Raw genomic sequence first — 23,908 nt, forward strand, 5'->3', positions numbered from 1 at the left:
AACGTACCTAAATTTTAAAAACTGTAATTAATAGTGACTTAAAAGTATTCTTGATATTATAGTAACAGCATTATACAACACAGATTATTTTATAAACGTGTGTAAATTAAGCTATTAAGCCTTTTTAGTATACTGATTATCAAAGACCTATAGAAAAAAAAAGTAGGGACATTATTACATGAGAAAGATGATGCAAACCCTTTAGTTAATTAAAAAATTGAAGTTATAAAGAAAATTGAAATTTTTTTGTGACACTGAAATCTCCTACCAATTTCAGAAGAATAGATTTTGATGAGATAAAACCCTTTCCAAAGGCTTGAGATATAAGGGGGGCCATTCTAGATTTCGAAGTCAGTCTGACTGTACACTAACTCTGATTAAACAAAAAGCCTGATTTATGGCTCACCAAGCATACACTGTATACCGAGGTTATGAATAGCCTAATAGAAAACCATCTTGTCCTTGCGATATTGATCAATGCTCCTATTCCCTGCATTCCTTGACCTTAAAACTTGTGATTCCTGCTTATATACTAATCTATAATCTTTTGAGCTTTTGTAAGATGTAAAAACGTATATAATTCTGTAAAAACTGTTCCTTACCCAGAGCACGTTCTTCCCTGTGAAGAGTGTGCTTCCCGGACAGCTGTTCTAACTTGGGCTTGAATAACACTCTTTCTTACCTTCAGAGATTCTTATATACAAGGTTTGTTAATTATGCACCAGCAACTCCTAATTTTATTTTTTTATTTTTTTAATGTTTTATTTATTTCTGAGAGAGAGAGAGAGACAGCATGAGCAGGGTAGAGTCAGAGAGAGAGGGAGACACAGAATCTGAAGCAGGCTCCAGGCTCTGAGCTAGCTGTCAGCACAGAGCCAGATGCGGGGCTCGAACCCACGAACCATGAGATCATGACCTGAGCCGAAGTCAGACGCTTAAGCAACTGAGCCACCCAGGCGCCCCAGCAACTCTTAATTTTAAATAACATTTTATACTTGGAATATTCTCATGAACTCAATAAAAAATTAAATATATCCTTGTTTTTAGTAAATTCATTTCACAGAACTAAAACAACTGTAATACTTATAATGCAGTCTCAAAATTATTAGTAAATATCTTCTGCATATATATTATTTAAATATCTAAAACTGGTTATAAGTGGTCCTTAATCATATTGTCAAAATAAAGTATTAACAAAAATGGTATGCAACTTTTATATAATCCTTAAATTGACATTTGACAATAGGAAGTCACTAAACTGCAATTCTGTACCTGATAATTTGTAGGCCTTTGGAGATGGGCCAGAAGAGGCTTGTATCTCTGTCAAGACAAAAGTTTTGCGGAGGTGTTTCTGGTAACTGCCTTAAGCAATTCTTTACTTTTTTAAAAGTTTATTTATTTATTTGTGTGTGTGTGTGTGTGTGTGTGTGTGTGTGTGAGAGAGAGAGAGAGAGAGAGAGAGAGAGAGAGAGAGAGAATGTACGTGCATGTGAGTGGGGGAGGGCCAGAGAGAGAGGAAGAAAGAGAGACTCCCCAGCAGGCTCTGCACTGTCAGCACGGAACCTAGCCTGACATAGGGCTTGATCTCAGTAACCATAACATCATGACATGAACCAAATCAAGAGTCGGATGCTTAGCTGACTGAGCCACCCAGGTGCCTCGGCCTTAATCAATTATTCTATTAACAAGGAGGGCTTTACTAACAAGAAATAACAGGCAAGGTATCCTCTTGCATTTTCTACTGTCCAGTACCGAATAACCTGACTAATCAAAACCCAAAGGGGGATTAAAAAGAAAAAAGGAAAAAAACACAAACTTTCCATCCACATAATAGCCTCGAAATCCTCACCGCTTTAAGTTACTTTGTTACAAAAACAAAAAGTCATCTGGAGAGGTTGTTAGAAGATTGCTGGGTACCACTCCCAGAAATTCTGATTTAGTGGGTCTGAATCAGATAATTTGCATTTCTAATGATTCCCAGGTGATGCTGATGCTGCTAATCCAACCACCACATTTTAGACAGCACTACGTTCCTTTATCACAGAGGTACCCCAGTTTAACCATTTTTCTGCTGTTGAACATCTATTTCCAATGATATGTTTCTGTAAATAATATTTCAGTAAACACCTCTTTATATCATTAGAAATAACCTACAAGCTTTCTAAGCTTGATACATATTGCTCTAAAATATGGCCTCTGCTCCGAACACTGTATATGGAGCATCAGCTCTATTAACTTTGAGTAACATAGAGTATATCATTTATTATTACTGTTAACAATTTAATAAAAGTTACTCTATTTTAGTTGGCATTTCCTTGATTGCTGGTGAGAATAAATCTTTTTTCCACTAATATATTAGTTTATATTTCTTTTATTTGTTTATATTGTTTGACTTTTTTTTTTTTCCTATTGAGTTAGGGTCTAAAATGGTGATCAGTTCTGGGATGCCTGGGTGGCTCGGTCAGTTAAGCGTCCAGCTTCAGCTCAGGTCATCATCTCACAGTTCGTGGGTTTGAGCCCCACATCAGCGGGCTCTGTGCTGATGGCTCAGAGTCTGGAGTCTTTCTGGATTCTCTCTCCTTCTCTCTCTGCCCCTGCCCTGCTCACGCTCACTCTCTCTCAAAAATAAATTTAAAAAATAAATAAAATGCTTATCAGTTAAAGCATTCTCTGACATCCTTTTGTATCTGATTTTCTCACTTGTCAATATAATATATCACTGTTTATTTTGTTTGACACAGGGAGTTTGAAAATTAAAAGTAATTCAGGGGCGGCTGGCTGGCTCAGTGAGTTAAGTGGTCGACTTTTGATTTTAGCTCAGGTCATGATCTCTCAATTTGTGAGTTCGATATAGCCCAGAGCCTGCTTGGGACTTTTGCTCTTCTCTCTCTGCCAGCCCCCTGCGTGCACGCGTGTGTGTGTGTGTGTGTGTGTGTGCGCGTGTGTGTACACGTACACGTACGCACGCCCTCTCTTACTCTCAAAATAAACAAACACTAAAAAAAAAAAATAATCCCATTTACTGGTCTTTTTCCTGATACTTTCCATTGCAATCATGCTTAGAAAGCAGTTTCTCATTAAAATAGAATTCACATTTAACTAGTTTGGTTTTGTACTTTTTAAAATCATTTGTTACTGAATTTTAATTATTTTACTATAACAATGAGATAAGAATCTAGCTGTTTTTTCTTCCAAATTGTTAACCAACTTCTCCAAGTTTTCCTTTCTATAATATGGGAAAAAATTAAAAAAATAAGAGAATAGGTAAAAATGCCATCACATTGAAGGGTTCAAATCACACATAAAAGGTGTCTACTTTTGGATGACCTATTCTGTTTTACTTAAATGTTTAGTATTACATTAGTATGACACTGTTTCAAATTATGTGGCTTTATCAGTACATGGACATCTGGTAGGGCAAGCCCTACCACAACAATCGTGATGGGCAAACTCAAATCTATCTGGGTCTCAGTTCTCACAACTGTAGGCTGGGTCTATGTCTACCTTTGAAGCTTGCCTATGAGAAATTAACTCAAAGTACATGTATGAAGACACTGAAATTACAAAGAACTACACAGTTAGCTCTAAGTTATCATCTATCTCAGACTATATTATTACAGACAACCTCTTAAAATGATACAAATAATTCACAAGTAGAAGCTAAAATCAATACAATAGGGGCACCTGGGTGGCTCAGTCAGTTAAGCATCTGACTTTTGATTTCAGCTCAGGTCATGATCTCCTGGTTTCTAGGTTTGAGCTCTTCATCGGGCTCTGCGCTGACAGCGTGAAGCCTGCCTGGGGTTTGCTCCCTCCCTCTCTGCCCCTCCCCAGCTCGTGCTCTCTATTGCTCTCAAAATAAGTAAAAACATTAAAAAAATCAACACAACAGATCCTTATTAGTTATGAATGAATACTACTAAGTTACATAAAATGGCTAATGGACGAAATATTGTTATATACATTTTCTAGGTAAAAAAATATTCCTTCTAGCTCATTTGAGCAAAAGAAAAACAAGTTGGTGCCTGTTTGTTAATCAAGGACAGAAAAAAAAAGGGATGGTGAAATAATCCTTATATCTGCACAAGATTTCAGTTTCTCAGAGCTGTGGAAAAGGATCACAAGACTAGTTTTACAAGTAGAGTCCATTTAATTTCTTTTCTTAACCCTTTCCATTCCAAAAAGGAAAGATATGAATGTGCATACAAACCTTAGCATTTCTGTTCCCAAAATGCAGACACTGGTCTCACTGCCTGCCCTAATACAGGAAGAATTCTGACAACAGAAAACACTCTCATTCAAGGAAGTCTTAAATTAGAAATAAATCTTATACTCTGACAAATTTAGCACCTAAAAGGTATTGATACTACCCCTTAAAATAGCTCAAAAGGCCCTAGATTATATATATGGTACACAGAATCACATTTTTTTTTTTTACACTTAGTAACAGGGACATTATGCAATACTTTTTCCAATCCCCTTAATTAATAAGAGAAGTAAGGCTTCAGAGCTAGGTCCACAAGTTTAATTTTCTGGCTAAGTAAATTGTAAACTTACTTTAGTAAATCACTGGTTTCCTGTTCACTGTCTTGTGTTGTATCCAAAGAAAAGGAATCTGAGGGCTCTGCTGAGTTGGACTCTGGTTCCTCTGCTGGAAGCATCTGGGTGCCCAGGGAGCCACCAAAAATCTCCCTTTCCCTTTTGACTCCCTCCTCAGGATGGTCACTGGGATTCTGTAAATCTTTCTCAGTTTTGTCATGGTCATCCTTGAAAGAAGACTGTTTGGCATCACCAAGAGATGATTTTCCTGAGATATTGAATAAGTTACCAAGAAACTGAAAAAAGCTTTCCTTCGGCTGTCTATCACTTTCTCCTATTTTGGTGTCTGAAGTGGAGCGGGAGAGGTCATTTGGCTTTCTGGAATCTTCCTGAGTTGGAAGAGCGATTAGCTTCTCAGCATGGTTCCTTTTGTGCTCACTTTGAGGAATCTTTGAAAACAAGATAGAGAATTATAAACATCATCATTTAAAAAATAACAGAGACTAATAACTTATTTTTTTTTAATTTTTTTAATGTTTTATTTATTTCTAGGAGAGAGAGAGAGAGAGACAGCGTGAGCAGGGGAGGGTCAGAGAGAGAGGGAGACACAGACTGAAACAGGCTCCAGGCTCTGAGCTGGCAGTCAGCACAGAGCCTGACGCAGGGCTCGAACCCACGAACCGCGAGATCATGACCTAAGCGAAAGTCAGACACTTAACCGACTAAGCCACCCAGGCGCCCCGACTAATAACTTATTATATGACACACTCTGTGCCGGACGCCAGGCACATTTCTAAGACTGATGGCTTCTGATTCCTCGGGCCCTTTACAGTCTAATGATGAGCAAGGTCAGCACAAATTAAAGACATACAGTACCTGTCACATAGAAGCAGAGCACGAGTGGGAAGCCAGAACCGGAGTAACCAGTACAGGTTTGGTAGCAGTTGACAGCAGAGTAGGTAACTCAGAGGATGATTCCTAGAAGTGCCCTCTGAAGGAGAACTAATATGTGACCCTGTGATGTTTGTGCATCTCTTTCCTTCCCTATCTCTCGTCCCCTCTGCTCCCCCTCCCCCCAAATCTATTTAGTGATGTGTCAGCTTCTAAGGAGTTAAAGATGAATGGAGCTGGGGTACAAAATGAGAAGAGTGAAAGATGTGTATGGAGAGGTAAGTGAAGGGACAGATCATGGCAAATTTTATGTATATTTAAATTCCCTTTTGTTATTCTTTGCTAATGGGCAGTACTTTCCGGACTGTGCTAACCCAGGAAGCTGAAACATTGTATAAAATTGTTCCTTAATAAGATGAGGAAAGACAGCAACATGGTGTATCAATTCAGAGGAAAAGCGCTTAACAGTATCTACTACTATTTACTACTACTATCCTTAATAGTAAAACACAAAGTCCTGAGATGTGCATTAATGCAAACCCTGGGCAGTACTGGGAACTCCTGCAGATTTTAAACCATGTGTGTTTCACCTGCTCATAATTAAGTTACTAAGAAAGCAAAGCATATTCATGTGAGGAAAGACTGAGCTGCATTCTCTGTGAGGAAAGACTGAGCTGCTGTATCAAAGAACTTGCTGACATTCCATGTCACACTCTTCCCTGAAGCTTCATTAGCTTTATGCCCACGTGCCAACTCAGCCTGCCTTCCAAACATGCCTGCTCACCTACTTGTAAAAGGAATGTCTGTCTGACAGTATCTGTCAGATGTTATGCTCACTAGTCCTCATAAAAGGAAAGCTCAAGTGCGAGTCAGAGAAAGAGCAGTGCACCAAGGTAAAATCACCTTAGGGCACTGTAAGTTCACATGATAAAGGTTTATTAAGAGACTGATCCTCAAGGAGGCAAGAGCATCATAATTATAATGTTGTTTACCTTGTTCCATATTTTAATCCAAATTCAAAAGAGTTCAAAGAAGTGGTCCGCTAACCACTAATAAGAGCATATGAAAGCTTGAACAATTGTTTAGAACTTATTAGCCCCAGAAATTAATTTCAAGCAAACCATATTTTAAGTTTGTTCCCACCTTTGGAGTCAGAGGGTATTTTTGAGGAAATACACAGATCGCATTTTTTCCCCCTGTGTCAGGAGCTTCATAAAACTCGTGAGTCTCTACATTTAGAACATCACCAACCTTCCAGAGTCACTCAAAGTTTCACCTTTTACTGGTTTCAACTGCAACTTGATCCCACACGTCTCCACCTCATCCCTCCAACCTTCTGCTCATCATGAGAGCCTGCGTTACAAATTAGCTGTGCCCTCTCCTCCCCAAAAGAGCATAAACGGCCTCTTGGTTTGGCAAAAGAAATGCTAGTTGACATTTTGAAAATACTTATGTGTATGAGGATATACATTTTTTTGTCCTTTATGCCATTTAAATTGTTGCAATTATCAGCCACAACATTTCTTCCTGTTAAAAGGAACTAAGATTGTAACATGAACAGAATAGTGATTTTTTTTTTCCATATAGCTAGATGAATGACTGCTCTTCCTGGGTATCTATTTGAAGGAAGTAAACTATAGGCCATTCATTAGAATATTGTAAATACTCTTAAAATGTTTTAGAAATTCACAAAAGAGTCTTATAAAATTGGGGCAATGGATTTTTTAAAAAAGGAAAATTAAGAGAATACGGAGATTACATTTTTTGACATCAGTAAAATCCCAAGACAAATAACTTCTGTCAAAAATATTATTTAGGCATCTGACTCTTGATTTCGGCTCAGGTCATGATTCCAGAGTAGTGGGATCAAGCCCTGTACTGGGCTCTGTACTTACCATAGATCCTGCCTGGGATTCTCTCCCTCTCCTTCTGTCCCTCTCCCCTGCTCACACATGTGCTCTCTAAGGAAAAAAAACTATATCACTGCCTCAACAATCATTTTTTACTTGACAAGTCCTTTCAAAATACAAAACTGCTTTCTAAACAAGAAAAAATATTTTTTTGCCAAGTGAAAGCATTTACATTTAACCTTTTTAGAGTTATAAATGTAATTTTTTTAAAACAACCACTTGTTTTTCCTTCCCAATTTTCAGTATTTAAATATACATATTTTTTAAATGTTATTGTTTTCATGTATTTTTAGAGACAGAGAAAGAGAGAGAGCAAGCCAGGGAGGAGCAAAGAGAGAGGGAGAGAGAGAGAATCCCAAGCAGGCTCTGTGCTGTCAGCGCAGAGCCAGACACACGACTCAAACTCATGAACTGCAAGATCATGACCTGAACTGAAACCAAGAGTCAGACACTTAACTGACTGAGCCACCCAGGTGCTCCCCTCCCCCCTCCCAATATTTCAGCTTCTTTGCTCTTCTAGAATCTTTGGATCTTCAGTTCACTGAAGAGCATTTTTTGGGGGGTCCTTAGATGTCTCCATTGCTTAAATATTCCCTAAATCTTATGAGAAATTTGTTTCAGTAAAATACCAACAAGAAAAAAAAAAGTATCTAAATCTAGAAACAAAAACTAGCAGAAAAGTACACTGCTATTCAAAGTAAACACAATAAATTCTATATTTATACAATTAAAATGTTAAGTCTGATCTGAAACAGCTGCTCTCTCCCCTCAGCCTAAACAACAATAAAGTTCAGCCTGCCACAAGCTAGGGCCAGCACTGCCTGCCAGCAGGACTGTCTGCCAATGTTCCAAGGACTAGAATGAAAGCAGCCAGGATTCAAGCAAACAAAACATCAATTTCAGTTGTTCTCAAAGTGTTGGTATTCTGAATATAACATACAGAGGCTACTGACGAAGGCATATGTATCTGGGGAATTGGGACTTCTTTTCCCTTCATATTCCATTTGTTGCAATGTAGTGCCCTTAGGTTAATTTCATCCATCTCTCTAATCTCTTTGCTAGGTGCCCACTACATGGAAGCATAGGAAAGCATTAGGGATACTGATTAGTGAAACGTAGCTTTGGCCTCACGGAGCTTATAGTCTAGCAAGGTTACCACTGTATCGCTGTGCGGGGCTTAGAAGAGGTATGCACACAATGAAGGACACAATGAACTTGTCTGGGGATGAGGAGAATCCACTGCATAGAGGAGGGGACATCTGAACTTGCCCCTACAGGGTGAGGAGAGCATCCTGGACACACAGCAGAGTATGCACAAAAACACAAGTATGAACTGTGTTTGTCATGGCAGCGGTATGGCTGAAGACTGGGGTAAAGAGACTAGAGAATGAGGTTGGTAAGATGACTCATAGAAGCAGACGGAGAGAGATAACAAAGTCAGAGACAACTAAGCTTTCTAAACTGGGCAACTATTTGAGTAAAGTCAAAAAATGGATATGGGAATTAGGAGAGGTGAGATTAGGGCCTTGGTGGGGGTGGGAGGAGGTAAGGCAACAAATTACTTAGATGGCAAATACATCGAATTTTTGGTCTCCTGGTGATGTACAAATTGAGATGTCTGGAAAGTACTCAGAAGCATAGTTTAAGAATTTATTCTGGCAAAACACAGTGTGTGGAGGATAAAAGGGAGACCAATAAAAGAGCCCTATGGTAAAAAGATTTTAAAAAGGCGCAAATAGTGAAGAAACAACTGAGATGGGAAAGGCCAAATTTAGACCAGCTCATTTCTCCAGAATACTGGTTGCAAAGGACAAAGAGGATTCCAAAAGCAAATGGGAAGTAAATGCCAAATGCCAATGTGAGGGCAAGAAAGATGACGATCCTCTCCCACTGTTCTTCAAAAGCATCAGGTACACTCATATCTCAGGAACTGTACATCTAGTCTTCTCTCTGCTTAGAATGTTCCTCCCCCACACAGCTGTGTGACTCACTCCCCTAACCTCCTTCAGACCTTTATTTCAAAGTCATCTCTTCATTGAAAGCTTCCCCAGTCATGCTAAAATAGTATATTTCTCTACCCTGAAAGTGCCAATATCCTCTCTGAATTTTCTCCTTTGTACTCGCCAGTGTCAAATACACACACACATACACTTTCATTACTTAATATTTGTTTCTTCCTCTAGAAAGTAAAAACTGCAAGTGCAGGGATTTTTGTCTATTTTATTCAGTGCAGTGTCTCTAGCACCTTGAAATGTGCCTGACAATAAGAGGCGCTCCAATAGTTGTTGGGTTAGTAAATGAGGAATGAGGACTATGGACAAGCCCTAAGAATGCACAAGAAATAGTTGCAACAACTCAGGAACTTACGAATACAGTCTGCAACTCTAGGTGTTAAGCCAGGAGTAGTAGGTAGACAAGGGAATAGAAACAGTTGGTAAATAAAAGGGAACACTTTGAGAAGTTTTTTAACTTAAAAAAAGAAAAAGGAAAGACAGAATATGACAGTTTAAGGTCCCAGGTAGAATAGATGGCTTTTTGATCCTGTTTTCTGGATCAGCTCTGCACCTATTGGGAAGAGAAAAACTGCTATACAAGAGAGAAGGATGGGAGGTTCCAGAATAAAAAGCACAAAGTAAGATAAAGAGACCAGTATAGTCTCTAAGACTTCTAATGCTAATAAAGGGCAAATATTATCCTTAGAGAGGAGTAGAGACATTTCCTCTTCCAGGTAAGGAGGTAAGGAAGTGGCTAAGACCTGTGCAATGCTGTAAGTGGGGAAAACAAAGATTAAGGTCCAAGAAGTGGCTATGACCTCAGTAAAGTGAGAGGAGAGATGACGAGCCAAAGGAGGGACCAGGTGGAGCTGGGATTTGGGCTCCCCACACAGAGAAGACCTGGAAGATGGTTTCTGGGGAATGTAGTAGTAATAGGCAGAAACGGGTACACCAAGTAGCAGTTAGGGTCAAGGCAAACTTGAAAGCATTCACTCATTCGGTAAATAATGAACAAAAGGGTATCATTCCAGATGTTTAGATACAACAGTAAAAACAAAACCAAACAAAAAATCCACCAAGAGCACTGCTTTCATGGAGCCCACATTCTAGTGATGTAAGAATTTATTTGCAAGTCTAACTGGTATTAGACTGTGTCACCTCCCCTGAGTAGCCTATAGCAGGGAACAGATTGTGGGTGCTGTCTCAACATGGTGACTAGCACAGGACATAAAGTCAAAAAGGTCACGGGGTACAGTGTGTCAACAAAAAACTTGTTGAGTGGAAAACAGTGAAGAGCCAGGTGACTCTTTCTTTACTGTGTCAAGCATCTGGCTTGGTCATCCTTTCTACCTCAGACTGTACACAGCAAGGGTAAGCCTTCAGACACCCTGACTCACAGATCCTTAGTGCCCTCAACTCCAGTGACCTCCTCTGCCACTCTTCTTGCCTCTTTGGTTAAGTCTGACCCTAGCAGTTACCCATGACAGCAGCATCACCTCTGAAACTCCATCTCAGGCATTCCCAGTGTCCCCACCTTCTCATCTTTCCAGCTGTCTTCCCACACTGTCCCCTGCCTCATCACAGTTTCTGTCTTCTCTTATACTGTGCCTTTCAGTTCCCACAAACTTTCTTGTATTTTCTATCTGGCCATCAAATGACCAATAACTTCAAAGTCTCTTTGTTTTATTCCTTGGCATCCCCACCCAGAAAATTTCCAGTTTTATCTTTTCGCCCTAAGTGAATGAGTCTTGCTTTAAAAAGCCCCAAGTATATGCATGTTATGCAGTTTCGGGCAGCCAACAATTCACAATTTACAGCCTCTGCGGGAAATATGTCTGTACTCTTTCCTCATTTTCTACAGCAGCTATTTCCCACCTCTCCCACCCCCTGCACTATCCCACAGCCCTGCTCAGCAGAGCCCTCTACCCTCTCTTTCATGCAGATGCTCCCTCATAGCTCTGATTCCAGCAGCATCTGCACGCCTTCCTTCACTGATCCTCTCCATGAAGGAAGGCCTCCTCCTCCCAAGGCAAATTTCTCTACCACAGCACCAGTTCTGAGTCCTTGTCTCCTTGGGAATTAAAATTCCTCTTCTGCCCCTTCTGTAAGCCCACCATTCAAAAGTAAATGTCCAAGGAAAGCCCTCTCCACTCTTTACTACCAACCTCCCCAGAAAAGGATTCCTAACCCTGACCATCTTTTTTCCCCCCTCCTCCCAAATCACTCAAGTGCTTGCAATCTGGCTTCTTCCCCAGTTGTGCTGACCACAATCTCTAAAATATACTGTCCCACTTGCTAATACATGTTCCCCTGTCCTGCAGGGACACATGGTGTGTCGGCAGGATGGGAGATTTAATCCCTTTGGGATAACCAATCTTCTTTTGGCTTTCATGACATTACTCTGAGATTTACCTTCTCTAAACTTTCTTTATTTCCTTCCAGTTCACATCATTCTAGCCGTCTTTAAATAACATGTTTCTTTGATTTCCAGCCTAGGACTGTTTTATCTTCATGATCTTTCATTTCCCCCAAACTAATCAGATGATTCCCAGATTTTTATTTGTAGCTCAGACAGTATATCTGATCTATTATCATAACCAACTTATCAATTCAGCATCCATAGCCACCTGGGTACTTCATTGGAACCTTGAGCTGAACACATCCAAAACTGAACATGACCACACTTTGTTTCCATTCTTTCTTTTTCTGCAAACCTTAACATTCCCATCTGTTAAAACGTCAGACAAAACCTCAGGATACCATGACCTCTCCCCTAGAATACTGGCAGCAGTGACTTAATCTGTTTCCTTGCTTGCACTGTCCCCAGTCTACTCTCCAGACAAAAACTAGAGCAGTGCTTTAGAACTCAAGATTCTAATCATCCTTAAAGACCTTTAAAAGCTATGCACTGCTGTCAGATAAAATCCAAACTCTCAAGCATGGCACTCAATGTATTGGCGGATCTAGCCCTATGCCTTTCTCCAATTTCATCTCTTGCTACTCACAATGCTTGCAATGCCTAATGTCATCATATCCATCATCAATCACTTCTTCCCCATCTCTTCTCTCCCCTCTCTCTTACTACAGAACATCTTTGCAATAATGTTATTTCCACTGCTGAGACCACTTACTCTTTGTCCTCTTTGCCTGAGAAATTTCTAATACAACTCAGGTTTTACAAAATGGAAATCGCCTATGCACATGTTATTCCAGTGAACATAACTACTGTTTTCCCTGCCCCCACAGGGTAAAGGCAAACAATTTTATATGCTTTCACCATGAGGAAATTATTAACAGGTACTAAAATCTGACACTTATAAACTAAAACCAGCTGCTTATACTACAGAGTTCTAGTTAGTTTGTTCCTAAGACATCTGGCTGCTAACACATTACTTGACAAATTTGCCAGTATTTGAAATTCTACCAATAGTTAAAACTTCTTCAGTTTTGAGGAAGATATTTATTATCAGATTATTACTGATATCCTGAGTTAGCTTTGGTTTAAGTGGTGCTAAAATTTTTAATCAAAATCACTATTTACCCTCATCATAATGGGTTTAATTTGCAGGGAGTTGTTTAACTATAAACTATTGATACATATTTGCATGAATAATATTTCCCAATAAATGGGTTTCACAAATAATGGTAAGGTGCAAAGATGAGCTATTTATACCCTTATTATCAAAGTAATTGTTTGAAAGGTAAATATTTCATTTTTATCACAGAATCATTTTTCCACTAAAAAATTAGAACAGGCCAGCAGGTTGGCCATCAACTATTTCACCCTGACTAATCTGATTATTGTTTAACATAAGAAGTTATCTGCAACTTTTATGTCATGACATATCTGGGTTGTGATCAGTTCTGAGGTGTCACAAATAATATATTACTAAAATTAGTTAAAAAGCTGAAATTTGAGGTGCTTAGGTGGCTCAGTCAGTTAAGTGTTTGGTTTCAGCTCAGGTCATGATCTCATGGTCCACAAGCTGAAACCCTACGTTGGGCTCTGTGCTGACAGCTCAGAGCCTGGAGCTGCTTCAGATTCTATGTCTCCCTCTCTGCCCCTCCCCTGCTCACATTCTGTCTCTCTCTAAAAAATAAACAAACACTTTAACAAAGCTGAAATTTCACTTATAAAAATGTTCTAGAATGGGGGTGGCTTAGTTGGTTAAGCATCTGACTCTTGATTTTGGCTTAGGTCATGATTTCATAGTTTTAGGAGTTCAAGCCCCATGTAGTGCTCTGGGCTCACCCTGCAGGGCCTGCTTTGGATCTCTCTCTCCCGCTTCCTCTGATGTGCTAGGTTTCAAAATAAAGTTAAAATGCTCTAGAATGAAATCGAGGTTTTTATCAGTGATGTTACTTTCAGTTTTTCATTTCCATGTAATTTCTGACAAAGGGATATAGTAATATATAGTGCACCAAATAAGTGCCCACGCCCATAGGTGACCCAAGACAATCATCTATCATCTGTGTCAGAAGGAAAAAAAACACGGGAGTAAGATCTAAGTAAAATAACCAGTAAATTAGAACTCAAGATTCTAATCTAAGATTCTGGTTTAAAATAAGAAAGTCTCAGCTGTAGAGTAGCAATGGGTATGGGCAGGAAGAAAGGGCTGTTGATGGTCCCTGGCACCATGAGGAGACAAAATGACAGAGTCATTTCCATGTGTCAAGATTGGGTAATTGGTGGCACCTTTAAGCAAGACAGGGAATACAGAAAGAGAAGGAAATTAGGACAAAACAGACTTAGTTCACCTTTGAGAGTATCACATCTTATACCCAGTGACACTGACAGAAAAGGTACATCAAAGAATTGGCCCTGTTACCCTAAAGCTCAGGAGAACACGTTGGGCTGGAAGGATAAGTGTGAGCTTTGTCAAGGGTTAAGATGTAGGTAGAAATCGAATCAACCAGGGCAGATGTGTAAGGAAAGAAGGAAGAGGAACAAAATGACAGAAGATAGAGAAAAGGCCACTCCTTTCTTTTATGGTATAAAGAATTCTCCAATGAAAACACTGGGCCAGAATAATAAATGTTTTTAATTCTATGAGACCTTTTTGGAACCCCCCTCTAATGTTCTCAAATCAGTATCTGGCACCCATGGAGGAAAATTTACTCACAGAAATCTGGAGTACGTACATAACCTTTCACAGACAGTTTCCATTTGATAAGGTACTCCATTATACTATAAAGTAGGACCACTACAGGTCTCAGACAGAATGGAGCGGCCACAAATCAAACCAGTTACCTTACACCACATTCAACAGCCAGGAACTCTAAGATCAAGGCCCCAGACAAGCACCAGCCATACTGAAGGGCTTGGCCCTGGCAGCTCCTTTGGTCATGTGGACCGCACAGTGATACACAGTGCAATCTCCACCTCGGGCACTCTGATGGCCTCAGTCTTTATAGAAGCATTCAGGGCTGAGAATTTCTTACTTCTGGCTAAATTTCAATGTGTATATCTCCATGTATGCCTTCTTTTCAAATGTGATAGAGAATTCATGTTTCTAATAACTATTTCTATACTATTCACCCAGAAAAAGTCAGCATCCTTCTCAGCGTTATTTCTAAGTTTTAGCCAGGCTTTATATGGCAAGAAGGCAGCTCTTTTCCTGAGTACCTATTTTGTGTCCAGCATTGTAGCGCTGTATATGTTCACTTCTATGAAACAACTTTCCACATACTCCCACTGCAAATCAGCAAACCAAAGTTCAAAGAAGTTGAGTAAATTTTCCAAGACTACAGAACTACCACATGGAAAGCTGGGATTTAAGCCTAGATTTGTGTGATTCCAAAGACTTGTTCTTTCCATCACTACACATGTAATTTTGAAACTTATCCAAGGAGGCCTATGGCTGGCAGAGGCAGAGAAGTAGTGGCTCACTATGAGAGAACTCATTCCATCATCAACATTCCCATCAACTAAAGCTTGCTTTAATCTATTTATAAATGGGTTCCAAATGTGATTACAACTGAATTTTTTTAAAAAAAAAAGTTCTTGTATTTGAAAGATGTGAAAATATCTATATTAAATTGATGTCTTACTGCTATTACCTGTATTGCTGAGAAAAAAATGATAGCAAGCATTTATTAAGGGCATAATTTATTTACAAAATTAGTTCAGTAACCCAGGTTTCCCCTAGCCTAACCAAGAAAACATTTAATGCATTCAAATTGGGCTATCATTTCACTTTTGGCCAAGAAAAAGTTGAAAAGACCAATAAAGAAGGAACAGTTACACATATCAAAATATGAATGGATGTATAAATTTAATATGTCCATCTTACTGAACAGCATTGTACACTCAATATAAGAGTAGTATAAAGAACAGTTAGTGACTATTTCTCTTCAATAAGATATCCTTGAGCTACAATATTCCCATATTTACCTACTGGTTAACAGTGACAATAGTTAAAAGAAAAAGTGTGGGAGGGGCCTGGGTGGCTCATTTGGTTAAGTGGCCAACTCTTGATTTCAGCTCAGGTTATGATCTCATGGTTCATGGGTTCTAGCCCCATTGGTGGGCTTTGCACTGACAGTGCAGAGGCAGAGACTGCTTGGGGTTCTTTCTCTACCTCTCTCTGCCCCTTCACAGCTTGTGTTCTTTCTGTCTAAAATTAAAGAAACAAACACTAAAAAAAAAAAAGTATGGGTCTTTGCTGTTAAATGATTTATTCACAGGATTAAAAATAAGTGTTATGAATCATAAATCATAGTAATATACACTAGACTGATACTCCTTGATTATTCATAGGAACATCATAGGCATGTATAAACCACCACCTGTTTAAAACCACTCTAGAAACTTCACCAAAGTTTTATGATTACTTATAAGCAGCCGCACTAAAATGGGACAAAAGTTAAATTTTATATAAAGCAGATGTCACACTATTGAGAACAAGCCTAATAATCATCAATTTATTTAGGACAGGGTTGGAGTATCTATAAACTATGGTCTAGATTTAGTTAATTTTATTTAGCTCATGACTCATTTCTGAAAATACAATCTGATTTTTTAATTAGATTTCTTTTTGGTAAATTTAGTTTATGAATATACCTTAAAAATTAAGTTCACAAATATGAAGCATTATACAGAACTGTATCTGATTTCTCTTGTCTCTTCACACTATCACTGTAGGTTTTGTTAAGTGACAATCTGAGATTCACTTTCTTCAACTATAAAAAGATAAAAATTCTAATTAACACTGTTGATGAAGCACATATACTAATTGCTTCTCTTATATAAAACATTATAAAATGATAGTAAAGGAACTGTTTAAGTTATAAATACAAAGAGAGGAAGAGAATAGTTATCAACAGATAAGAGATTTCAAAAAATGTTTAGAAGGCAAAGGCAGATGGAGGCAGAGTAACTGACGCCAGAAAGCTTCTACCCAACTGTCTCCAAGGGGGAACTCTGATCATGAAGGAAATAATCTACTCCACGGACAACCTGAAAAAGCTCAGGTTTTAAAGATACTAGGTACCACTCAGGACAGCGTGAGACACAGGATAAAAAGTAAAGCGTTTGGCTGAAAATCTTCAGATGGGACGCCTGTGCCCAGGGTTCTTCCCCTTTCCCAAGCAGTTAAAGGATCCTCCCTACTTCCCATCACCTCCACCTGCCAATCAAGTATATAGAGAGAGAGAACATCTCTGAAGATGGCCCAACTTTTGGGGAGGCTGAATTTGAGGTATCAAAGGGCATCCATACAGAAATGTCTAGAATACAGACACTCAAGTTCAAGAGGCATGTCAAACAGAGATCTGAGAGCCAAAAAATAAAACAAGAAAAACTTGTTTTTACAGCAAAACTTGTATGGCGTATAAGTGATAACTAAGAACATAATGATGTCCAAAGATAATATCAAGATTCTATGGTCTTTAGTTGTTTGAAAAATACAATTAATTCTTGTAGCTTAAACTTACAACTAAAGAATCTTCAACATCTTGATTTGGCATCTCAAAATCAAATACAAAAAGAAACAGATAAAAACATCCATTATTCATAAATGTTACATTTCAGACTCAAAAGGAGAAATGCTGCATATGTTTCCTCATCAAAGAAGTCATTATCATAAAATTCAGATTAAGAAGATGGGAGCATGGTAACAAATGTCACATTATAGTGGAGTGCTAGGTTTCAGAAAACGACTCATTAGAAAGAAAACAAATATGCATGTTTTATTCCACTTATTTCTGAAAATACTTAAATTGAGACTATTTAAAATAACATCATAAATATTATTGCTAATGCATTTTTCCCCCAAAGGAATGGTGTTGAGGATTGGTATTATCAAAATACATATTTTTGATGCAAGGCAGAAAGAAGTATCTAAGCCATTGAATCTGTGTGGATAGGTTGAAGAAATCTTACTAACAGTTTCTGGAAGGTAAAGAAACAATTACAAGGACCAAAATGAATAGACCACCCCAATGACAGTGTCGTGGTACCCTTTCTGTTGTGAGCTCAGTGGACTACCTGTGTGTAAGTAATCCAGTTAGCCTCAAACCATAGGGGAAACAACCTTGGGACTGTGGGCCATATTTACTTGGGAACCCAGATCCTAACTGAAATTATCTCGGGCAATCAAACCAAGATATTAAGGATAGACATAAAGACTGTAATAACAGAAGCCCAGCTGCTATATTTGCTCCACGTATATATTTACCATATCTACAAAGGTATGACTTTGTCTACAAGTAGAAAGAAGGGCTATAGGAAAGGCCAAGTTTGAAGAGTGAAGAGGTTTTTTTTTTTTTTTTGGTTTTTGATTTTTTTAGTGAGATCATAACTGAAATAGTATAGTATCAGTTACAGGCTACATGGGGAAACAAATAGAGACCAAGACAAGGGAAGACAGAGCAAGAATGTTTGGTGAAGGTTAACGAACAGGTACAAAAGCAATGAGGGATTAGAAGATGAAATGACAAGAGTTAGCAGCCAAAGAAAGCTCTAAGTCTGAGATCTCAAAAGAAAATATTTCCTATAAAACAACACAAGAGCAAGGCTGCATGTATATCATTAGAAGTAAAAATCTTGAAGGCAACTCAAGACATGCAAAAACTGAAGAAGAAGAAAGCTACAAAGCCCAATCAACGGTCTACCAGCAGGCTGGCTAACAACTGGTTGAGTAGGTAGGAAAGGACTAGGTAGAAATGTTACAAAACCTGAAAGTAGGACCTAATAGCCAAACTCACAAAGGAATGAAAAAAGATAAAGAAAGCAAAATAATCCTGATTTTTTTCTTTCTTTTTTTCTTTCTTTCTTTTGTTCTTTCAATAAAGTTAAAAAAAATCAGATCCTGGTATTTTCTTTCAAAAATATATTTAGGGATGCCTGAGTAGCTCACTTGGTTGAGTATCCAGCTCTTGATTTCGGCTCAGGTCATGAGCCCAGGGTCATGGGATCAACCCCACTTTGTTTCCATAATGAGCCTGGAACCTGCTTAAGAGTATCTCCCCCTCTTCCTCTCTCTCTCTCTGTGCTGACAGCTTAGAGACAGGTGCCTCCTTCAGATTCTGTGTCTCCTTCTCTCTTTGCCCCTCCCCCACTCACACTCTGTCTCTCTCAAAAATATTTTTTTTAATTTTTAAAAATTAAAAAAAAAAAGAATATCTCCCCTGCTTGTGCATTCTTTCTAACATAAAATTTTTTAAAATGTACTAAAAAATTTTTATATTATTGACTATGACGGGATAGAGTGAAAGCAGCTTTATCTCGACCATATCTAATGCCTTTGGAATTATATAATGTTTAAAAGTCCCCCTACCAGGGGGCACCTGTGTGGCTTAGTTGGTTAACTGGCCAACTCTTGATTTTGGCTCAGCTCATGATCTCAGAGTTTCTGAGTTCAAGCTCTGTGTCAGGCTCTGCACTGACAGTGCGGAGACTTCCTCTCATCCTCTCTCTCTCTCTCTCTCTCTCTCTCTCTCTCTCCCTTGCTCCCATTCTCATTCTCACTCTCTCCCTCTCTCAAAATAAATTAATTAATTAAAAAAAAAGTCTCCCTATCAATAATGAAGAATTCAGAGGACTTTATGGTCCTCCCATTGTCCAACCTTACTCTAGAATGCATGGGAAGCACAAGCATTCTCCTTTACAGACCATCACAAATTATGTAAGAAGAAAGTAACTGAGAACAGACTCCATGACTGTGAGACAGCTATGAAAACTTGATCACATATCTGTCATCATATTACCCAACACCACAAACATCCAATTCCTAGTAAATCACTTATGAGTTTAAAAAAAAAAAAAAAGTCACAAGGTTTAGTGATTCTCAAGGATTTTTAACCACACTTATCAGTAACTTAAACACTTTTCAGGTTTGTCCTGTATAAACAACAAAAGCCAGTTCATATGTGAGCTGACCAAAAATATCCATCATATAATACAAACATGCAAGAACATGTTGTTAATGTCTGCCTACCAAAAGCACTATTAGATGTCAGCAGCATTTGGGAAAATGCAATGTAAATCGAAGAATGTCCTAGGGAAAAGAAACTATGGTGGTTAGGTGATCCCCAATTCATAGATTTAAAAACTAAGGCTCAGAAACATTAAATGCTTTAGCTAAAGGCCCCAAAGAAGGCCAGTGGCAGAGCTGGGATGAGCACACCACCACACTCCACTATCTCAGGGCCCTCTCCTCCTACCCTGCCCCACGTACTATATCCAACAGAGCTGGGCTGGATTTATACATCAATAATACAGTGCTCTTTCTGAAATGTCAAATGAGATGCAGAATCTAAAAGGAGCAGAAACTAAGAAAAATATTTGCTTAATATAAAATAATATTAATTTGAAACTATACCTTTACTGCTTCTGATGAAAGTGCATTTTCCTTTTTCTGACTTGTGCTCATGGGCTCATTTTCAACACTGAAAAATAAAAGCCACAGTTTCTTTGAAATTAAAAGAGAATTACCAAAATACAGTTTGTGTTTAAAGTAAAAATTGAAAAGTCCTTCATATGCAATGCTCAAAGGACTCATATACAAGATGTAAAAGAATATGTTGATTTGAAACTTGAAAACACATTGAAATATACTCATCTGGGCCTCAGAAATTCTTATGAATCTATCATGCACTACAGTTTCTTATGTTGATAATCAGTATCACAGTAATGATGCACCTGAACAAAGAACAGTGTACAACTATCTTGGAAATGATTAACACTATACAATTTTATCTATATTAAGATTCTCCACAGCCTGATAGATATTTTTTAATGCCTATACCAGTGCTATATGGAATACAATATATTTCTACTCAGCAAGTCTTTATAAACATATAGGATCACCTAGTGAACTTTGGGAATACTCAAAAATAGATGCAGGCTTATCTAGCCCTAAATGTGTCCCAGATGGCACCTTAAAAACCAGATTTTCCAGAAAGTCACCTCCCAATTGTCTGGTCTAGAATACCTTCACAGATGCCTTATGTCATAATGAACTATGCTTCCTTATTAGGCGCATATACATTTCAGATATAAATTTTTATATTTCTGTTTTATACATGATCTTATTTTCATACTTTCATAATGCTAGACAAATTGAACAGCTCCCCACTAAGGATTAACCTGACTGTCTGCAGTGCGCCAGAGATTGTGCTTGGCCTTGAGGATTTAAGAACAAGTAAGTCAAGGTCATTACAAAACTCAGTCTTGTAGGGGAGACTGATATACAAACAAACTAAAAATACAGTTTGGTAAAAGCTACAACTGCTCAAAGAACAAAATACTATGAAGCACAGAGGAAGCAAAGCAGAGCAATTCTGTCTAAGTGCCCGCAGAGGAAGCACAAAGGAGGGGTAATAGAGAATATAGCATTTTCAGGGGACTATGTTTTGTTTGTTTGTTTGTAATATAAGACTGAAGCACAACAACTTGTGTCAGGCAAAGATAAACTTGCGAGAGAGGAGAATGATAGCAGAGGTAGTGGCTGCCAGACTATGAAGAACTTGTCTGACACGTTTCAGAACTTGATCTTTGTCCTACTATCACTGGGAAGCCTTTAGGCAAGGGACAAACATAAGGCAGGAGGGATGATAAAGGTTAGGGAAAACATAGGGCCTCATGGTGAAGGGATGAAAAGGAGGTGGTCTCAATAGCTCAGATTAGACACAGAAGAAAGAGAAGACATGATTCAGGCTAGTTAGGTTTTCTATCTGTAATGTCCAGGACAATTATGTAGACTATCCAGGGAACAAATAGTAATGATAAAAAGACAGAAAGGTAGAAAGATCATGAACATGGGAAAATACAACAGATTTAAATTTCATTGAATCTCAAATGAAATATTCAATGAATCTCAATGAAATATTCAAACCAATAAGAAATAGTCATACTCATAAGCCTTTGAAATGTCAACAGGAAAAGCAACTATGTAAAGGAGATAAATATGTGCTTAACACATGAAAATTCCATATGAAAAAGGACAGAAATAGAAAATACTGTAGAATTCAGAATTGTAACCAAAAACATATACACACACAAACACACACAAAATGTCTCAAACATTGCTACTTTAAAAGTGGTAGGGTTCTTATTTCCATTTTCTATTTATTTTCTATTTTAGCTTTATTTGTCACAGGTAGTTAACAATTTTTTTTTTAATTTGACGGAGCGATAGAGAGAGAGAGAGAGAGAGAGAGGGAGAGAGAGGGTTTGTGGGTTCCAGGCCTGTGTCAGGCTTTGTGCTGACAGTTCAGAGCCTGGAGCCTGCTTTGGATTCTGTGTCTCCTTCTCTCTCTGCCCCTCCCACACTGATGCTCTGTCTCTGTCTCTCAAAAATGAATAAAGCTTACAAAAAACTGAAATACTAGGGGCGCCTGGGTGGCTCAGTTGGTTAAGCATCCGACTTTGGTTCAGGTCATGATCTCAGGGTCTTGAGTTCAAGCCCTGCATCGGGCTCTGTGCTGATAGCTCAGAGCCTGGAGCCTGCTTCAGATTCTGTGTCTCCCTCTCTCTCTGTTCCTCCCCCTCTCACACACTGTCTCTCTCTCTCAAAAAATAAATAAACATTAAAAAAATTGAAATTCTAGAGTGTTTACAGCACTCTCTGTAAACTTACTGCGTTAGTGAGATTGTAAATGAAAATAGTAAAAGTTTCTTTTCTAGTACAAAAGGTCTGTAGAAAATGTAGCTCCAGGTTCATGAGAGCAACACAGAAATCAATATTTTCAAGTAGTTATAATTACATACTCTATAGACACACACAAAATGCCAGAAAAATATAGTTGTAGGTCAGCATATAAATATTTTGTATTGAGTAAACAAATGAATAATTAAAAGCTGGAAAAAAAATACCTTCAGAAAATTTCTAAAACTTATGTCCTATGTTTAAGTCTCATGAATCTTACTGCTAAACCAAAATTTCAAAATTGTTGAGTTCTAAAGTAAACAACACATTTTAGAATTCTGGTTTAGCTAGGGGCACCTTGGTGGCTCAGTCAGTTAAGCGTCCGACGTCGGCTCAGGTCATGATCTCACGGTTCGTGGGTTCGAGCCACACGTTGGGCTCTGTGCTGACAGCCAGCTCAGAGCCTGGAGCCTGTTTCCTATTCTGCGTCTCCCTCTCTCTCTGACCTTCCTCTGCTCACACTGCCTCTCTCTCTCTGTCAGAAATAAATAAACCATTAAAAACAAATTAAAAAAAAAGAATTCTGGTTTAGCTATAAAAATCAGTGTTTCAGTTAAAGCTTTCCCCACCTCTTTTCTAGTTTACCAACGAAGAGTCCTTCTTAACTGATCTCAGCCCTCTTCAGGATTGCTGTTTCAATCCCTTATTCTGTCAAAATGATTATCAATCTGATCATCACACTTTCCAGTTTAAAAATTCCTTCAGATTCATCAGTCTATGAGTTGATGCATAAAATGAAGGGTTCTTAGGATACAGAAAGTTACGTGGTCCCAGATACACCCATCACAGAGCCACTTCACATTCTCAGAATATGCCAGAAAACCACTTTCTTCTCTGTCTGCAACATCCTTGACACCCTGCCCAGCTCTTATTCCTTTACAATTTAGGCTGAGCTTAATCTTTGTTTTTTTGAGTTCTCACTGAACCTAGTGATACCACACATACATTTCTGCTGTATACTATAATGTCTATCTAATTAGAATTTTAACTCATTATTTTCAGAAACTGTATCATTCATGTCTATATCCCAGAGCCTAGCATTGTGTCTAGCATTCAAATATTATTTGTTAAATGAATTTTTAAAAAATGATACCAAACAGGTTCTTCATTTGTTCCTGCTTTATCAAAAAAAAATGGGAAAAATGTAATAAAACTTTTTTTTCTTAATGAAGTAGTGTGTAAGTCTCCTAAAAGAATATACACCTTTCTCAAAAAGGTATAAAGAAGAGAGTGGGGCGGTTAGAAGAAAATTACTCAACAGAAATAAGATTATTCTGAGATGATTTAAAGGCGAAACACACACACAAAACAGAATAGATGAAAATACTGAAAATATTGACTTACAGGTTGGCTTAGTTAAAAAAAATGAACACAAAAGACTCAAAAGGCTTGGAATAGTATTCTCAGACTCCTAAATATATAA

The 23,908-nt window shown here is 38.2% G+C and overlaps 1 protein-coding gene across 2 annotated transcripts in view; it reads right to left on the reverse strand.

The window, feature by feature from the left end:
• Window positions 1-23,908, reverse strand: part of CRYBG3 (crystallin beta-gamma domain containing 3) — a 112,503-nt gene that overhangs the window by 73,419 nt on the left and 15,176 nt on the right. Inside the window, exons 2-3 of one of the 2 annotated variants that reach the window (XM_039221993.1) lie at window positions 20,158-20,224; window positions 4,558-4,988 (exon numbers count right to left, since the gene is read on the reverse strand). The exons of the other annotated variant lie outside the window; for it this stretch is intronic. Of the exons in view, the coding sequence (XP_039077924.1) occupies window positions 4,558-4,988; window positions 20,158-20,224 (498 nt within the window). The remainder of the gene's footprint in view (window positions 1-4,557; window positions 4,989-20,157; window positions 20,225-23,908) is intronic. 2 annotated transcript variants of the gene reach the window in all.

Source organism: Hyaena hyaena, unplaced genomic scaffold, assembly GCF_003009895.1.
Source record: "Hyaena hyaena isolate Hyena2069 unplaced genomic scaffold, ASM300989v1 scaffold_1040, whole genome shotgun sequence".
Lineage (NCBI taxonomy): Eukaryota > Metazoa > Chordata > Mammalia > Carnivora > Hyaenidae > Hyaena > Hyaena hyaena.